Source organism: Microtus pennsylvanicus, chromosome 15, assembly GCF_037038515.1.
Source record: "Microtus pennsylvanicus isolate mMicPen1 chromosome 15, mMicPen1.hap1, whole genome shotgun sequence".
Lineage (NCBI taxonomy): Eukaryota > Metazoa > Chordata > Mammalia > Rodentia > Cricetidae > Microtus > Microtus pennsylvanicus.
The window spans coordinates 67,322,274-67,341,049 of NC_134593.1; the positions used below are offsets into that span (position 1 = coordinate 67,322,274).

The window sequence follows — 18,776 nt, forward strand, 5'->3', positions numbered from 1 at the left end:
ACTACAGAATCCAGGGCTACCCAGGCTTTAAATTAAATCATTGTGTAAATTTATTGATATATTACATGCAGTATTTAAGGAACGCAATACAGAGAACATGAAGCAATATATTTCCTAAAATACATCATCCTGACTTTTCTTTTAAATTAATTCTTCTTATGTCTTTCTCTAGTCAAATTCATTGTTGCCTTTCTTTTAAATAGTCTCTTACCAAGATACATGTTTGCTTTGAAAAACAATGGTACCATCGATCTTTGGATACCCAAAGGTGACTTAAGGTTCTTATGGTTAATTCTGGTGTATTAACAGAAATCTCTTGGCACTTGTTTCTAGAAACTAGGAGAGAATACAGATGTGGAAGACACTGGAAACCAATTTTTGGAGTTGATCCTACAATCAACTTGTAGATATTCTGATTTTTCTCTATTTATACTATAAGTCAATCAACATCCTTTATCCTTTTATTTTAAGACTTTTACAAGGTACACCGAGAAAAAAAGGAAATGTTACAGGAAACCATCAGGGAAGTCCGACGACACAGGCTGCTTTGTCTGGCTGACAGAATTGGCACTGATCTCACTGGGGGACATCTGTCAATACTGTGTGATGCTTTGATTCACTCTGCGAGCATTTTTGTGCTTTTTTTTACATGGCATTTGTGCATGGATACCTAAATATTTTTCTGAAGGTTTAAAGGCAGAGATACAGTATTAAAATACTGTATTAAAATGTGGGCCTCTGGCTCTGTTGTTTGTGGGGACGAGTGGATATGTGGAGGCTAAGAACTCCATCAGCCTGTTGGTGTGGGGAGGGTTGGAAGAACACTGTGTCTCCTGCACCCCATAGGTCCATAGGAAGGAGCTGGCAACTGGTGGTCCCTGCAAATAAGGGAGCCACGTGTTTGCTTTGGAACATGCCTAAGGATTTTCAGGTGATCCTCTAGATCTGTTCCATAGTCTTCATGACTGTCTACTCCAAAAGCAGGGCAGAAGTAGGGGTCAACTAGCACTACCATGTGGCCAGCGGGATAGGCCGTGCTTCGCTGCCAGCCCTGCCCAGCACACGCTGCTGTTCCCGGGGGGACTGGTGCATCTCCAAGCTGTTTCCACGTCACAGCTTGACTTAGGTCTCTCAGGTGTGTACAACCTTCTGACATCGGGACCTGACTCTGCCATTTGCTAACTTCACACTCATAAGAAATGTTCGATGGAGTCTTAAAGGGGGGACGGCAGAAATTTGTAAGTCTCTGTGATACTATGTTGGGTCTCACTCATAGCTATCCTGCGATGCCTGCAGATCAGAGGATGGACATTCCCAAAACCTATCTGCTTATAGCATTTTCACTTCCTTTAATACGATTCTTCAAACATTCTACTTATATATATCGTTGTACGTCATGGTGGGTTCCATAAAGCAAACTTCAGCCAAGGATATCATGTACTTGACCATGTTCCCATCCATTCCCTCTGCCTCCCCCCCAAACACACTCTAGTCCCCTTTCTTCCTGGAGTTTCACCCTTGCTTTCAAGTTGTGTGTGCGTCTGTACAAACTTTAGGACCCATATATGAGAGAGGGCAACAGACATTTGTCTTTTGTTATTCTGTTTAATATCTTGACCCTCCAGTTGCACCTGATTTCCTACAAACCACATAATCGAGTTCTTCCTTATGGCTGGATAAAACCCCAGTGCATGAGTATACTGCATTTCCCTCATCCGTTCACCTGTTGACAGACATCTGGGCTTCAGCGCGCCAAGACCTGTGTGGACAGGAATAGCATAGTGTCTGCGTGGCGCGACCCAGCCTCCACAGCTCTTCTGCCTCCACCAATATCTGTCCGTTGTGTGTTCTCTCGTCACACAGCTTGTACCTGCTTGTCTTCTCTCTTCCCTTGTCCGCTGCACGAATTTCCAGGACTCTGCTACTAATTATCTCCATTTAACTTTGTTTCTCTGCTTGGGCCTGGCCCATTGATCATCTTACCCGTACCTACTCTCTTTTGGCTTTCTTAGGACCCTTGTTTATGTGCTTAAGCGAGTGCTCTTGGTCTTGCCTTGGCTCTCCTCTAGCTCACCCAAGCTTCTCATATAGTCGCTTGACCTGTGAGATATTTACAAATCCCAACATTTAAATTAGCAAGTGGGAATGGATGGTTCTGTTACCATATGTATGAGTCTGGGTCTGAGTACCAGAGCCTAAAACATTTAAACACAAGGAAGCAATTCATTTCCAGTTCTAAGTTTACAATGAAATACGGACCATCTCTTAAAACAGCTGCCTTACAAGTTTAAGTTTGTAAAAGGACAGGGACCCAGATATGTTCTTTTACCTCCATTTATATCCCTATTAAAATTCCATATAAAATGTAAGTTTGAACCTTTCCTGTTTATTAATAAAAATGAGCACTTGCTATACTTAGTTCTCAGATGAATAAATTATGAGATGTAAAGGAATCTATCTTAAGTAGCTAATCACGAATAGCGACAGATCAGAGATAGGGAGAATCTTTAATACTGGTTCATATCTGTGAATCTAAGAAGCATCAATGAAACAATGATGTGCCAGCAAGATAGCCCAGTGGATAAAGGGTCCTGCCGTCAACCCCGTTAGCCTGAGTCTGAGACTCTCACAGTGGGAAGAGCCATCCACGGCTCCATTTCCCACAAGTTGTCCCCCTTCCCCATGCACACCGTAGCGTGTTCCTCTATGAATGTACACAAAATGAATAAACGAACATGTAATTAAAATTCTAAGACTGATAACATAAAATCTGATACACTCATGACATGAAATCTCACATAACTGGTAAAGAGTATGTTTTCAAAGAGTGAGCCTGGGATATCAAACTATATATATGCTGTCGCATTGGAAATAAAGGGTTAAAACTGCTTATGTGACCTGAGCTTCATGTGTGTACACTAGAATTGACAGCTAGAAAGGCGTCGCCCGAAACATTCCCTGTGTTCGTTTTTGTATTGATAAACAGCAGATGGTATTTCATTCTCTTCCTTGGCTACCTCTTTCCTTCTTGTGTTGCCAAAAAAGTTGCAAAACACTTTGAAATTAAAAAGAAATCCCCTAAGAGAGTAGCAGTATGTCTCTAAAAATTACATATGAAGTTACCTTCATACCGTAGCAGGTGTCCCCGATTTGTCCCCTCCCCCGCTCACAACCGCCTTCATAATCTAGAATGTGACACTACGTTTTCACAATCATCACAGTTCCTTTCCAGCACTCAGTCTAGAAGATCTGAGGAGCTTAAGAAGACCTGGGAAATCTCGGTCCTCATCATGCACCCCATGAAAGCAGCCGGCTTGAGCTCCTAGGCGTCTTTGCTGATGAAGGAGCATGGCCAGGGATGTAAACTTTTGCTCTGTTTTTCTCAAACAGGGTCTCACTGTGTGGTCTAAACTGGTCTTGAACTTCTGATCCTCCCGCCTCAGTCTCTCTGGTACTGGAATGGCAGATATGTGCTATCATGCCCAGTGAGAGTGAGTTATATATAGTTTCCTGGAGCAAGCAGTGGTTTTCCTAACTCATCCTGATTAAACACACACACACACACCTGAGACTCAAGAAGGATTCCTAGGCTAAAATGCCCAATGCAGACAATGCCCTGGTTTAATGCAGGGTAGTTCCTGCCTATCCCGACCAGGCCCACCCTAACAATGCTCAGCCATAACACCTTGGACAAGTTATTTTACCCGCAGACTTGTAGTTTCCACAGCCACTGAAGAAAATGATGGCTGCTTCCTCTTCAGTTGCTCTGTTGGAAAAATAAAATGAATCTCTATGACCTAAAGCTACGGGGCCATTCCAAGGCCTCTTGAAAATAACCACCCTTGCACCCATTGCCTTGGTGCTCTCCTGCCCGTCTCTTTCTCTTCCTCTCTCCCGCTGATTGGAAGGGGATCTTTGTCTCCATATGGAATACTTTGAAGACAACTTTAAACCAGAGTTATAAGGCAGGAAGTAACAAAAGCCTTCCTGCCATTTCACGCAGTGAGTCTGAGATGAAGTCACAACCTCAGGAAATGAGTTCTGTTTGGAGTTTGTGTTTGTTTGTTTCTTCTCCCTGTTTTTAAGCCATTGGTCATTTTCTTCTGGGTTTGGTGACCCATAGATACAGGACACAAAGCCATTTAAAAATATTTTTCATTTTGGTTCAAATGGCACTAAACAACGAAATAATAAAAAATAATCTATTTCTTTAATAATACGAGCACACACAAGCAGGAGGTAAAGGCCCCATTGCTCACTCCTTCACCTTCTAATCACTCCATCTGCACCCAGTGGGGAATTCTGACTGCACACCTGACTTTTCATTTGTTTATTTTTTATTGGTTCCGAGAGAGATTTGTGATCCATTCCTGGGCAGGTTGCAAGTACTTATACTTCAAGAATAAATGGCCTCTTGGGCTGGTTTGCTTTATTAACTTTTGGGGCAATGGAGGGACGAAGAAAAGAATTACTTGAGTGGGATACGCAGGCCGAGCATGGGGCAATGGAGGCACAAAGAGGAGAGTGATAGGCAGGCAGGAAGCTGAGACTTTTGCACTTTAGTGACACTTGGGAATGTTTCACCAGTATTGTTTTCTGATAGCAGACCAAGAAGACAGAGAAAGGGGCAGTGTGTGGGAGAAGGGCTGTGGGACAGCCAGCAGCCAACACTGCCTGCATGTCAGACTGAGGAGGCCCCCAGTATCTCTGTGATTTGGCTTTGCCATCTAGAACACAAAGGCATTACTGTCCTTTTGCAGGAAGGTTTTGTGGCTTCAGGAATGTTGATTAACTCCAACCTTCAAAATTAACTCAGTTGAAAAATAAAAGAAAAAAGGAACTTTCTGCCTACGCTGATTTAATACCGACCTAGCTGTGGAGGCTCACACCTGTGATCCAGTATTCAGGGGTCCGGAGCAGGGATAGCACTGGGAGTTTGAGGCCGGTCTGGCCAACGTAGTGAGTTCTAATCATGACTGGAAAACAGAGTGTGACTTTACTTCAAAACACCAACAACAGATTGGAAGAACCAGCTGGGTAACTCGCCCCGTAAACTTATTTATGTCACCAAGTGTCATGATGTCAGAATCTACAAGATAGGAGAGAAGAACTCCCCTAACGTTTTCTTCTGACCCCCACACCAGACTCCCAGTACAAGCAGGCAGGCAGGCAGGCACACACACTCTCACACATGTGTGCATGCGCGCGCGCGCACACACACACACACACACACACGGGGTGAAGGGATAAATGTCATTTGAAAGATGAAAGTCTCAGGCAAGAAGATTGCCAAGAGTACAAGGCCAGCCTGGGATCCAGTGTGAATTCCAAGTCATCCTGGGCTGCAAAGTGAAACCCTGTCGTAAGAAAACCAAGAATGAAACAGCGTGTAATAATCATGGATTCACAATCACTTTCTGTGTTCCACGCCTGTGCTGCACTAGATTCTCACAGCAGAGCAGGGAGCATCCTCATAAGGGGGAGCAGAAAAGAATCTCCACACCAGTAAAGAGTAAGAAGTTGCCCAGAATCAAAGTCTGTGACTGGTGCCATCTGGCCTCTGGCCTCACACACATCTCAAAATCACACCTCCTACCCACTGACTCCCTCCCTGACATAACACAGAATCCACCCAAGGTGTTTGGGATTCATAGAAGTTCAGGGGTACCACACATGGTCCTGAGGCATGAACAGCAATGTGTGTGTTTGGTAACGTATGAAGGACGATACTGGATCATGATGCCCATGTGGTAACTCCTGTGTTACCAAGGGAAGCTTGAGAAGAAGTCAATTGAAACGTGTGTGTGTGTGTGTGTGTGTGTGTGTGTGTGTGTGTGTAAAAATATCTTCTCTTGAGCCTTTTAAAATTTTGCCTTTTAAAATAGCAACGCCCATCAGTAAATGAAGCTCTAGGCACGAGGAAACAGTGCCCGAGGGCATTGGAGGATCAAGTGAGAGTGGCCAGTAAGTTGGTTCAAGCTCCATCATCCCCTTCAAATGAGCTGGTTCCCTTCTTGAGGGCTCCCGTTTACCAACCAATGACCAACTGCTTGTTCTAAATGAGTCCACGGGAGCTCCTAACGAAGCTTCAGATGGACGGTTCTTCTCTCAGGGAGGTCTGTGTCCCTTAAGGTCCGTGATTCATCCTCAAAGCAGAAACTGGGGGTTACTGTGAATTACTTGGACAGTTCAAGACTCAAATTACATAACAATTTATTCATATGGAAAATAAGTTCTAAAAATTTAAACGAAGAGTCGCAGTTCATAGTAGACACTTTGATGTCCCTCAAGTTAGTGATTTACTTATTCTTTGTGTCTTATGATGTAACTAAATGCTTCCAAAGTGTAAAATAGCAGTGAGGCAGTGTTTACATGAATATATTAGATTTTTATAAAATACAATGTATCATGCTCCTGAAAAGAGACTGCCTGGAAACTGTCCTGTGGATTCTAATTTTTGTACTGTGCAAGGACAACTGGTGAATTATTCCCTCCCTTGATTTGCATTTTCTTTTTCAGTGTCAAAGCAAAATAAGCCTCTTGTTTGTGCTGGCTTCCGATTAAATTAGATTTTATATTTGTTCTTTCCTCCCGAATTTGGTTTCAGAGTAAACAGTTATTTTCATTAAAATCTCTCTTTGGCTTCAGTCCTTTAGTTATTGTAATGTTTCTGGGTTGCTCCTGGTTTTGTTGTTGTTGTTGTTGAATCTGATCATCTGTGCCGAGTTCTAAATTGTATTTAGTTGCTTCGCGTTCATTCTTGATTGTTTACCTCCCTTTGTGGTCCCACGATTTCTTTAGTTAAACCCGATTGCTGTCAGGGTCCGATCCTTCCTCAAGGTATTTTTATGGTGCTGGCTTGCCAATTTGCTGTTTGCTGACTGCAGACAAATTACAAGGAAGAAACAGAGCTGACATTCATTGCAGAAATTATTTTGAAAGTTAGTGGCTAACATGGAGTCATGAAAAGCAACAGAAACAAACTTTCTTGACCCAGCCAAAAATATCCACATTCTTTGGGAGGGGCAGTGGAGTTAACCTAGCAATAACCTTCAGCAGGGACAAAACCAGTCCAGCTTTTCAATTTCAAGTTCGAAGAACTAAAAAGTTATTTCTACCTAATAAAAAAAAAAGTACAATACGATTTTAAGTTCCCACCCAAACTCTTCATTTATGTTAGAACGTGTCAAAAGCCACCCAGGGTCCATTTATCCCATAGCCACTGCTAATAAAATTTCACAGGTATTTGTAGCTGTACATGCGGAAGGGGAAGATGGAGGGGAAGTTTTAGAGTGGAGAGGTGAAGTAGAAAGCTTTTATTAGTTTTCTAGAAGAAAATACAGATTTTTTTTAAAAAGTTGTACCATTGCTCACTTAACCAATGTTCACTAGATAACGTCTCAGACACTAGGCACAGTCACATCCCTGTGTTCACGGGGACAGAACCCAGGACCCCTCAGGTGCCAGGCTCCGCAGGTGCCCAGGGCCCTTATGGAAGCACGCACATTTGCATGTCACCTACAAACGCCCTCCCTTCCACCGCAAACCACCTCCAGTTCACTCGCAATAGCTAATGCAATGTAAATGTTATGCAAACAGTTGTTACACTGTATCACTTAGCAAGTAATGAGGAGGGAAGAAAGTCTGCACACGTTGAGGAAGATGCAAATTCTTAAAAAAGACTTCTCATCTGAGGTTGGTTAAATCTGTGGACATAAAACCCACAGGCAGTGACAGCTAAACACCCTGTTGCAGAGTTTGGGACAATAAACAGAACAGATGACAGATGATGTCCTGTCTCATTATGGTTTGGGTCTGAGAGGTACCCCCAAAGACTTTTGTTTTAAAAATTGCTCCGCAGATGGTAGCGTTATCTTGGAGGATTCCAGAAAGCCCTGTAGAGTAGGTTACTAAGGCAAGCCTATAAAGGAGGGACCCTATTGCTGTTTCCTGTCGTACTCTGCTTCCTGGCCTGAGAAGCCTCTGCCACTTACTCCCACTGCCATAAACTGAGCGGCCTCTCTGCTAGGTCTTCCCCACCACCGTGGACTGAAACCCTCTAAATCTATGCACCAAAATCAGTTCTGGCAACCTGAGTTCAATCTGAAAAAGCCACATGAAGATGGAGGAAGAGAACTGACTTCATAATGTTATCCTCTGGCTGTCACTCATGACCATGGCTCCACGCCTGCTTCCTCAACATACACACACACACAACACATACACAACACTGACACACGCACAACACACACACACAACACATACACACAATGCATACACACACAACAACACATGCACACAACACACACAACACATAGACAACACAGACACACACACAACACATACACACACATAACACACACACACACCATATTCTAAGAGCTAACCAAGTAAAACAAAAGACTATGGAAGCCCCGCCTTTTTGAAGATAACATGGTAAAGAAAAAGGATGGTAATTACAAATATTCACGTGATGGAGCAGACAGGGATTAGCCACCACAGGATAGAGGCAAGGTCAGAATAACTGGGGTTTCATAGAGTTAAAAGACGCTGCTTTAGGAAGTTGCATTTGATAGAAGCCTAGAGAAAGCAGGATGGTATACTGTGCCAATACCTCTGAGAGAGTGTTCTAGAAAGAAGGAACAAGGGACAGTTCGTATGAGAGGTGGGGAAGTACATAACCTATGTTCGATAACAGAAAGGTGAACAATTCACAAAAAGAACAAGTATAGTAAATTATACCAGGGAGGTGAACTTCAGATGGAGAAAAGCTATGTGATGTATGGCAGAGATAAAAAAAAAAAGTTTTAATAACTGACAAATTTGATTGTACGAAAATAAAATATTTGCATAGAGAAGACCACAGTAGTAGAAGTTTTTAAAAACTAAAGAAGATTGAAGGTTTCTATCAGAAAAGGTCAGGTTTTCTTCATTTCTTAAAAAAGAAAGTTCTTTTTATCAATAGGAAAATCTGAGAAGCTCAATTGAAAAAGAACTAAATGGCAATTGTGAAGAGATGTGCTTCTTCCCTAACCTGTAGATGGGCGGGCTCACAGAAGAAGCTTTACTTCAATCAAGAAGAAAAGAAAAACTTATGAAAATGTAAATTATTTCCCCCTGCCTTTTCTTCCCTCCACCTCCTTCCACGTGCACCCCTTACTTCCTCTCAAATTTATGGCCGACAATAAGAAACCTCCTAAAGAGATTTTAGCCAATGCCATTTAGACTCCATGTTATGTCTTAGTATACAATCCAAAATCTTGTCCTTTTTCATACAGACTTTTTTATAAGCAATGTTATTTTTTGCTTATGATGGAAACATATATTGAGATAGATCAATGTACTGGATAATGATCATGCAACAAAACATATGAACACAGTTAAATAGCCCATAGTTATCTTTTTCTTTAATTTTATTTTTAAGACTCTCCATGGTTCCAATACATTTCCCATACAAGAACCTTTCTTTTGGGTTCTAACTATCTGGAGTAGTTAATCTCCACCAGAAAACCTGCTGCCAATTTTTTTGATGAGGGAGATTGGTTTTGATAAGAACATAAAACAAATATAAGCAGAGAAGGAACAATGAGCTCTCAGACAGTAGCTGCCCCTCAGACCCACAAAGGAGAAAATGGATTTCACAGTGACCTGCCACAGTGACATAGCATGCATTTTTTCACCTAATTGATAATTAGGCCATTAAGGTCTTGTGAAATATCTGCTTTGTGAAAAGACCCATGGCATATGCAGGTGAATCTGTGTTATCTAAGGAAAATATCAGAAAAAACCTGCAGGGCTTCTTTTCGTGATGTCATTCATGGTACATTCTGCTCCCTGAAGAACATGTAGGCTAGAGTCTGGAGCTGAGAGGCATGGCTGGAACCTCTTTCTGCTCCCAGTTCTGCCCCGAAGGGCTAACTGCTCCCCATTTCCCAAGGAATACAGCGGGAACTCTTATGAGATATTGCAGAAATAAAAACAGTTGGTAACACTAAGAGTGGATACTGTTTATAAAGCCCGGGGCTCTTTAAAAACATGAGTCTTTACTTTCCAGATAGTTCTATATCTTCTATATTTAAAAAAAAAAAACTCCTCATAAAATGTTTCTCCACAGTCTAATTCATAGCTCCTTTCCAACCCCGCAAATGTTTTGATGTTAGACGTGGGTTGAGCATGGTTGGGTGTGCAGTAAAAATGAAATTCAGTTTCCTCACATCACACTGTAAAACAGCTAACTATAAACAGCATTTTGCATTAATAATATATTACATTTAGAAAGCAGATTATATGATATATACACAGTATATTTAATTGTGTGCTTAAAATATTCATGCACAAAGAAAAAAATAGGGCATCTACCACGGTGCTCACGGTATTGTTCTGGGAAGTGGGGTTATGGGCATATTAGTCTTGTTCGTTTCCTTTTCTGCATTTTGTGAGCATTGTCTAATAAATGTATATTGTTCTGGAAGGGGGGATGTTTTCTAAAATGTGTTTTTAAGAGCTTAAACAGCTAAAAAAAACTTGAGATCTATTGAGTGTCTAAGTTAAAAGTCTAGCTTATGCGGTTTAATGTGGGAGCCGTTGGCCTGAAACGGTTATTTTAAATTACACGTAACTGATTAGTTCTTCAGCCACGCTAAGCATAGCCACATGCTCACCCTCAGAAAGATGGCTGTTCCACATCCCAGAAAGAAAGCTGATTATGAAATCATGCTCTGGCTATCACGAAGGGAGGCTGGGACAGTATCTGGTAACACCAGGATAGACACCCGCCCTTTCACGGTAGACACTGAGTCTTTTCAGATGTCGGTCACGTACCTGTGGCCTTCCGGCTGGTTGGCACAGGGAAGAATGGTCCCCAGTACACAACTCTTGTCTCCATGTCACACTCACCAGTTTCCCGACCGATATCGACTCAATTTAACTCGAAGCAGCCCCTCAGAGAGTGCATTTTCAAGAGTGTACCACGTGGATATGTGTCAAAAGTAGCCTCAGTTTCTCAAACCGAATAAGAAAAATGTCCTTACCCTTCTAGAGAGTGTTTTTGGAGCATAAATAGAAAGGCATTGTGGGTAGAGTGATAGCACTGTGCTTATAAACTTCAAAACTGCTTTACATGGACAACTGGGCCGTGTGCTTCTGCTGGGCCTTGATGTCTGTGGGTCCCAGTCCGCCAGTCAGCATGTCCACATTCTGCTCTCTCCACCTTCCCAAAGAAGAGAAGCTGTGTTAGCTTCTTTCCCCATCGCCGAAGGCAAGTACTTGACAAAGGCCACCTAGTGAGAGAGAACTTGTCTCAGCTCATGGTTTCAGGAGGATTTCAATTCATCGTGGTGGGAAGACATGCTAGGGGAGCAGCTTTTCCCATGGCCTCATGCAGACAGTAAGCAGAGAACTCAGTTCAGAAGAGAGGCTGCTGCAGATCTCAGAATTCCTCCCATACACTACTCTCCACCACCCAGGCCTCAAGTCCTCCATCTTCCACAGCCTTTAAAATAGTTCCACAAGCGGGGGCCTATGCTAGTTTCTTCTCTGTTGCTATAATAAAACAACACAATTGAAAAGAAACTTGTAGAAGGGAGGATTTGCTTGGGCTTCCCCAGTTGAGAGGGCTAGAAGTCCATTGTGGAGGGGAGGTGTGGCAACAAGCAGCAGACCTGGGGGGGGGGGGGCTGCAAGGTCACATCTGGAGCTCCAAATGGGAAGTAGAGAGCAAACTGGTAAGAAGGTAAGGCCTTGAGTTCTCCAAGTTTGCACCCCTAGTGGTATATTTCCTCCAATGAGGCCACACCTCCTTGAAATATATAGTACAACCAACTAGGAACCAGGTGTTCAAATGCCTGAGACTATGGGAGGGGGGCGTGTTTCTCAGTCAAACCAACCTGGGGCCTATTGTTTAAAACATATGTCATAAAAATAATCTGAAGATTTGAGGTGCAATTCATAATGCAGATCAAAACCCGTTGTCAAAATGTAGCTCATAGCTAACCAAACATTGTTTTCATTTCATGTAGATTACATATGTTTAATATATTACTTTTGGACTGATTTTGTTATATTTCAGGCATGGTTCTATGTATGTGAAATATTCCTAAATCTTCAAATGAAGTAAAGTATATTACTATTTTAAGACTTAGTCATCATTTTATTTGAATACATAAAATCTTATGAGTAAATGGTTATTTTTTTCAGCCACTTGACTATAAATGTTTGAATGGAAGTTAAAAACCCAGAGTGTCCTATTCTCAAATAAATGCTTGTAATATATAATAATATATAATCACATTCTGTTATAATAGAATAATGCATAGCTTCATTATAATATAATAACAATAAATGTCATGCTTGTATTTTACCAGATGCAATGCTCTTGGTGGCCGAGCGACTGGAAGGACCATTCAACATCGAGTCCGTCATGGATCCCATAGATGTGAAGATCTCCGAAGCCATTATGAACATGCAGGAAAACAGCATGCAGGTGTCGGCAAAGGTATGGCCCTTAGCAGTGTCTCTCCTAATGCATGCCCGTAGTGCAGGTGCAGTCATCTGAGAAACAGCACTGATGAGAAATGTGGGCAGGGATTGTAAATTCTAGTGCGCTGCCAGCAAGCTTCTCCTGCTGGACCACAAATTTACTTCTTCATTTAAAATGTGTAGCAAAATGGCATTGAGAAGGGAAATAAGTTTTTAGTTCACAGCTACTCAATCATGACAAAATTTTTGGCTGCCTGAAGTTTCAGTGAGCCCCAAGTATGTCTGACTAATCTCTTCCATATGTGAGCAATTTGGGGGAATTTGATGTTTGATGTTTCTATACCCCTTTGCTGCGTCCTCTCAAAACTTTTGGTTATAACATCACCTTTGTAGCCTAGGCACTTGCTGTACATGGTCAATAGGAAATAGCCAAACACCTCCATTGACCGACTTGAAGACAACGTACAACCTGCATGAATGAGCCTTTGAGGGAAATGTTCTTTTGTGTATAAGAGTTGTACACATATTAGAAGGCAAGACACATCAGAGTCCATAAATCACTTGAGACGGAGGTCCTGAGTTTGTCGCTGGGGGGGAGGGGGGGCAGCAGGTTTCCGGCCTGTGCTTGTACTCACCCAGCTGGAGGTAAGCAGGGCTCACCTAGAGCAAAGTGGAGAAACCTGCAGCTGGGTTGAGCATAGTCTTCCATGGCCTCCTTTCTACCCCCTTCTCTCTACCAGCGTCTCCATGACAACAACCACCACCTCCACCTCAGCCCACTGAAATGCGCCAAGAGTTACATGACCTGCTTAGTTCAGCTTTTAAAAATGCTTTGTGGAAGGGATTTCACATATAGTCAAGGAAGAGAGGAGAAACAGAAACACAGAGAGGGAACCACAGAGTTTCACCAGGCCCCCTTGACTGTCCTGAGTCAGACAGGGGTTGAGCTTCTCAGGGTAGACTAGGAGGAAGCTGGGGAAGGAAGACTGGCCTGCATTTCACTCTCTCTCTGGGAGATGACTGAACCTAGAGTTTTCTAGGCTTGACTCTGGGCTTTAATGAACCGGAGGCTCTCAGGTAGAGAAGGATGTTTGAGTTACCATCAACTGTTGGGGAAATAGCACATTTGGGGCTTCCATGAAAGGCCATTTTCTTTCTTTACTGTAGAAAAAAAAAAACCAACTATCCATTCCTCTCAAATCCATCACCTAAAAACCAATTAGAGTTGTTTTGAGAGGCCTCACAGCCCAGCAGTGCTTGAGTAATTGAGGCTAGAGTTGGGGAAGTTAAAAATAGCTCTAGAGGAGAGGACCAAACAAAATGGTGAACAGTAGATGGTCTCTACGGCCTGAGACCATCACCTGCTTCTCAGAAGTAGATGCCTGTGTCCGTCGTGCATGCTCACGTTCAGGCCATTCTTCTGCCTCTTAATTCATCAATATAAGTAAATATGTATTCACAATTCACAGTAGACGAGGCTCAGCTTCTACATCAAAGACCGTTTTCAGTAGAAAAGACAGGTAGGAACAGGCGAACCAGCTTATAAACAAATAAACAGTATCCTGCCAGACCATTGCAGGTGATGTGAGTATGCACCTTGCTCCCCAGTGACTGGACCGATTTTGATATAAGTTCCTACTACTTGATTTTTCAAGAATCCCTGATTTAAAAAAAAAAAAGTAGGATCGCATTCTACTGTTTCTACTTCCTGACCGGTTCCTTGGCTTTCTCCCTTAAAGCCTCTTAAATCTGTCCTTCATTTAGTAATTGTATTTGCAAACACAAACAGGTAGAGCATCCCCGATTCGATTTTAAGTGGCTCCCTTTTATGACTGGGGTGGAACCCAAAGCCTGGCAAGATCTTGTGTCTTCTGCCTCTGCCTTTGTGCACAGCTCCCTGGTTTGTGTCTCAGCTTCTTGTGGCTTCCTCTGCCTATGATGTCCCTCCCATCCGTCCCCTCTCAGCTGATCCCTCTTGTGATTCCCCTATCTGGACAATTCTTATGGCATCTATTACAGACTAGAACTACACATCTGTTTGGTACTTTTTCCCCAGCATCCTTCTCCTGACGTCACTAGTCACGAGGGGCAAGGATCGCTGTGTGTGTCCTGTGCACCGAGAACCCAGCACCTGGACATGGCATGTGGAAACTATTGCCAAAGGCTTGTAGAATTAATTTTAGAAGTAAGGAAGTGAGGAGGGAAGGAGGGATGGAGGAAGGGGGGAAGGAAAGAAACTCTATTAAGTTAACTCTGAAGAACTTGGAAGGGAGCAACTATTTTAGTTGACTAGTTCTTAGTTCTATTTCTTTGGGGAAAAAAAAACAAACACCATAACCAAGGCAGCTTATAAAGAAAGCTTTGAATTGGGGGCTGGCTTCTAACTTCAGCGGGCGAGTCCGTGATATTAATGGTGGGAAGCATGGTGGCAGGAAGACAGGCTCTAGAGCAGCAGCTGAGGGCTTACATCATGAGCCGCAGACAGGAGGCACAGAGAGGTGCGGGGACAGAGGCAGAGGTACATGCACACAGAGGGGGAGGGCAGAGAGGGAGAGAGAGAGAGAGAGAGAGGGAGAGAGAGAGAGACAGAGAGAGAGGGAGAGAGAGAGGGAGAGAGACAGAGAGAGAGGGAGAGAGAGGGAGAGAGAGAGAGAGAGAGAGAGAGAGAGAGAGAGAGAGAGAGAGAGAGAGCCGGGTATGGATTTTTGAAATCCTCAAAGTGTACCCCCAGTGGCCCACCTCTTTCAACAAAACCTTCTCTTAATTAGGAAAACACTTCCTAATCCTTCCCAAACAGTCCCACAAACTGAGGACCAAACTTTCAAATATCTGAGCCTACGGGGGCCATTCTTACTTAAACCATTACGTTAACCAAATTCTGTTGGGCGTGTAGGCACATACCTTTAATAGCAGCACTCGAGAGGCAGAGGCAGAAAGATCTCAAGGAAGCTGAGGTGCCAACCTGATCTGCATAGTGAGTTTAGGCCAGATCTGAAACCCTGTCTACCCTACTCCTCTCCCCATAAACACACAGAAAAAAGAAAGAGAAGACAGAAAAAAAAATCCAAAGAGTGTATTGCCTAGATTATATTCTTTACAATACATACATCTTTATTTTAAAAAAATAATTCTGTTTATTTACAGAATACCGCATGATGTTTTACAATATTTCTACCTTGTAGAAATGCTAAATCAAACAAATGGGCAGGGCATTTTCACATCCTGGTTCTTTTGTTGTTGTTGGCGGTGGTTGTTTGATTGATTGGTTGGTTGCTTAGTCGGTTTGCTGGTTTTGATGTAGATGTGTGCATGTGTGTGTGTGCTGAGAAATCTACTCTTGAAGCAAATTTCAAGCATGTAAATTATTATTAAGTGTAATTTAAATGGAGTAGTCTACCAGAAAATTCTCTAAGAGGTCAATGAGATGGGATTTTTATCAGCAAAATATGAATAGGATATTTTAATGGAATTTACTTAACTATCATAATAGTACTGCTGTTTTAAGAACTGTATTTAAAAATGACAGATTCTGTGAGAAATGCCATAATGAAGACAGAAAATCATATAGGGCCTGTAAGGTCACACACATGAGCACATGCATGCAGTAGGAAGGGTCACAGTGACAGCCTGTGAGGTCACACACATGAGCACATGCATGCAGTAGGAAGGGTCACAGTGACAGCCTGTAAGGTCACACACATGAGCTCATGCACTAGGAAGGGTCACAGTGACAGCCTGTGAGGTCACACACATGAGCACATGCAGTAGGAAGGGTCACAGTGACAGCCTGTGAGGTCACACACATGAGCACATGCATGCAGTAGGAAGGGTCACAGTGACAGCCTGTGAGGTCACACACATGAGCACAAGCACTAGGAAGGGTCACAGTGACAGCCTGTGAGGTCACACACATGAGCACATGCAGTAGGAAGGGTCACAGTGACAGCCTGTGAGGTCACACACATGAGCACATGCATGCAGTAGGAAGGGTCACAGTGACAGCCTGTGAGGTCACACACATGAGCACATGCACTAGGAAGGGTCACAATGACAGCCTGTGAGGTCACACACATGAGCTCATGCACTAGGAAAGGTCACAGTGACAGCCTGTGAGGTCACACACATGAGCGCGTGCACTAGGAAGGGTCACAGTGACACCGTGGTAGATGGACTGGCAACAGAAAAGTGGATCTGATAGCCTGACGTAGAGTGGGAAGAGAGGACGGGGAAAAGAATAGCCAGGCTCTCCGAGAAAGGTCGAGTATGTAAAGAACGTTCAGTGGCCTTCTGAAAAAGTAACAAGAGCTAATGAAACAAGAGATGCCAACTGTGGAGGACCTCGAGCTGATCGTCTGCTTCCCTTTATGATGATGTTCAATGCTTTCCGGGAAGAAAAATTCTAACTATATGTCTCTGTTTCTCTTAGCCAGTGTAGTCATTCATTTCTTCCCATCTTCCCTCTAGTTTTAGTAGTACACACACACACACATACACACATGCATGCACTCAAACACACATATGAACAGACCACCTTAAGATAAGAGATGCCTTTTCCTTAAACATTCTCGTCATATTGAGAGGAAGGAGAACCAACCCTCTTCTGCCTCATAATTGAGATGGTGAATGAGAGCTTTACAGACTAGAAAAAAAGTCCGTTCCCACCGTGGATAGTCATGCCCCTGTCTTGTACGAGGTCTGCTTGCAGTGGGCTTATTAAATCCTTTTCATTCATTTTTATCTGTCGGAGAGGCATTTCAGAATGAGGTCCAAGAAGATTCTGTTGGAACATATATTGGCTGTGCCAAAGTGTGCAACAAAGTTATAAAATGCATTTCTAAGTCACGACACTAATTTAAAACTCTAGGTTTCTTTTCTCATTGTGAAATATTTGTATGTGCATGTACATTGTGAAAGGATGGGGACTCAAACACATTAATTTTGATGTAGTTGTTTCCTCTGTAGCACAGAATCACCAAGTAGCAATGAAAGCCTTCGTAGTTACTATTGGTTGAACCCTGACTGTATCCATTCAACAAATATCACAGCATGTTCCAGGCACAAGGAACACTGTAGAAGGGAAACTGTGCCCTTGCTTTGCTGACAGTTTCTCTCTCTATGCCTTTTCTATAGATTTAGTTCCAAGCCTCGCTGGAATCCGGTGAAGCACCCATTTGCTTGTTCATCGAAAAGGAATGTTAAATTTACGGAGATGAAACAGTTAGACTAAGGTCAGACAGCAAGCGGCAGAGCTGGGATGCAGCCAGATCTGCCCAGTTCAAAAGGAAAAAGATTTACCCAGCATGCCATAGTTTCCTTTATAAGCATCTCCCGCCAGGACCAAATGTGTTCAGCACTGGCAGTACCAGCTGCAGGAGGGAGCGTGGCCTGGCACACTCTGGGGAGCCTGTGGAGGAAAAGTAGAAGTAGATAGTTCAAGTACAAAGGCAACACATTCAGCAGCTTCGCAATCGTCATGAGAGACAAGGGAGAGCTCTTATTGGTGCCCTGTATCCCGCCCAGATGAAAGCAGTTCAAAACTGCTCATTGGTGGAAAGTCTCTAAATAAATGGTGGCAGGTGGGGAGGCTCCAGGAATCAAGTTTCTGCTTTGGAGCGTCTGATCTGTTGATAATCTTCCCCTTATCATCTCAAGGAAGATAAAACTGATTCCACCAGATAGCTATATTAGGGATAATTTCAAATCTCACTCAGGAAGATTAGTTTTTCAGATAGAATCTAAACTTAATAAATTCCAATTGAGGCCCTTCTATTCAATTAACAGCTATTATAGATGAGTATGGTGCCCATTCCAGAGGAGTGAGACAGCCCTAAGGTACTTAATTTTCTCTAGACTATTCTTCCTGATTGTGTTGCTCAAGAATAAAAAAACTAGAAGAACATTAAAGAGAATATAGCAACTTCTGTTGTTGTGGGAAGGCCGTTTGTTGGTTCCCAATCACTTAGCCCCAAAATAATCACACAGAAACTGTATCAATTAAATCAGTGCTTGGCCCATTAGCACTAGCTTCTTATTGGCTAACTTTTGTATCTTAATTTAACCCATTTCTAGTAATCTCTGTATCCCCACACAGCTGTGGCTTACCGGGTAAAGTTCTGTCTGGCTCCAGCGGTGGCTACATGGCTTCTCTCTGACTCTGCCTCCTTTCTCCCAGCATTAAGTTTAGTTGCCTCCCCCTCCCGGCCCCGCCTAGCTCTGTTCCCCTATAGTTCTGCTATAGGTCCAAAACTGTTGCTTTATTAACCAATGATATTCATAGCATACAGAGGGGAATCCCACAT

At 42.9% G+C, this 18,776-nt stretch overlaps 1 protein-coding gene across 2 annotated transcripts in view; it reads left to right on the forward strand.

Moving 5' to 3' along the window:
• Positions 1 to 18,776, forward strand: part of Gpc6 (glypican 6) — a 989,931-nt gene that overhangs the window by 871,677 nt on the left and 99,478 nt on the right. For both annotated transcript variants that reach the window (XM_075949426.1, XM_075949427.1), the window contains exon 5: positions 12,363 to 12,493. In XM_075949426.1, coding sequence (XP_075805541.1) covers positions 12,363 to 12,493 — 131 coding nt within the window. The remainder of the gene's footprint in view (positions 1 to 12,362; positions 12,494 to 18,776) is intronic.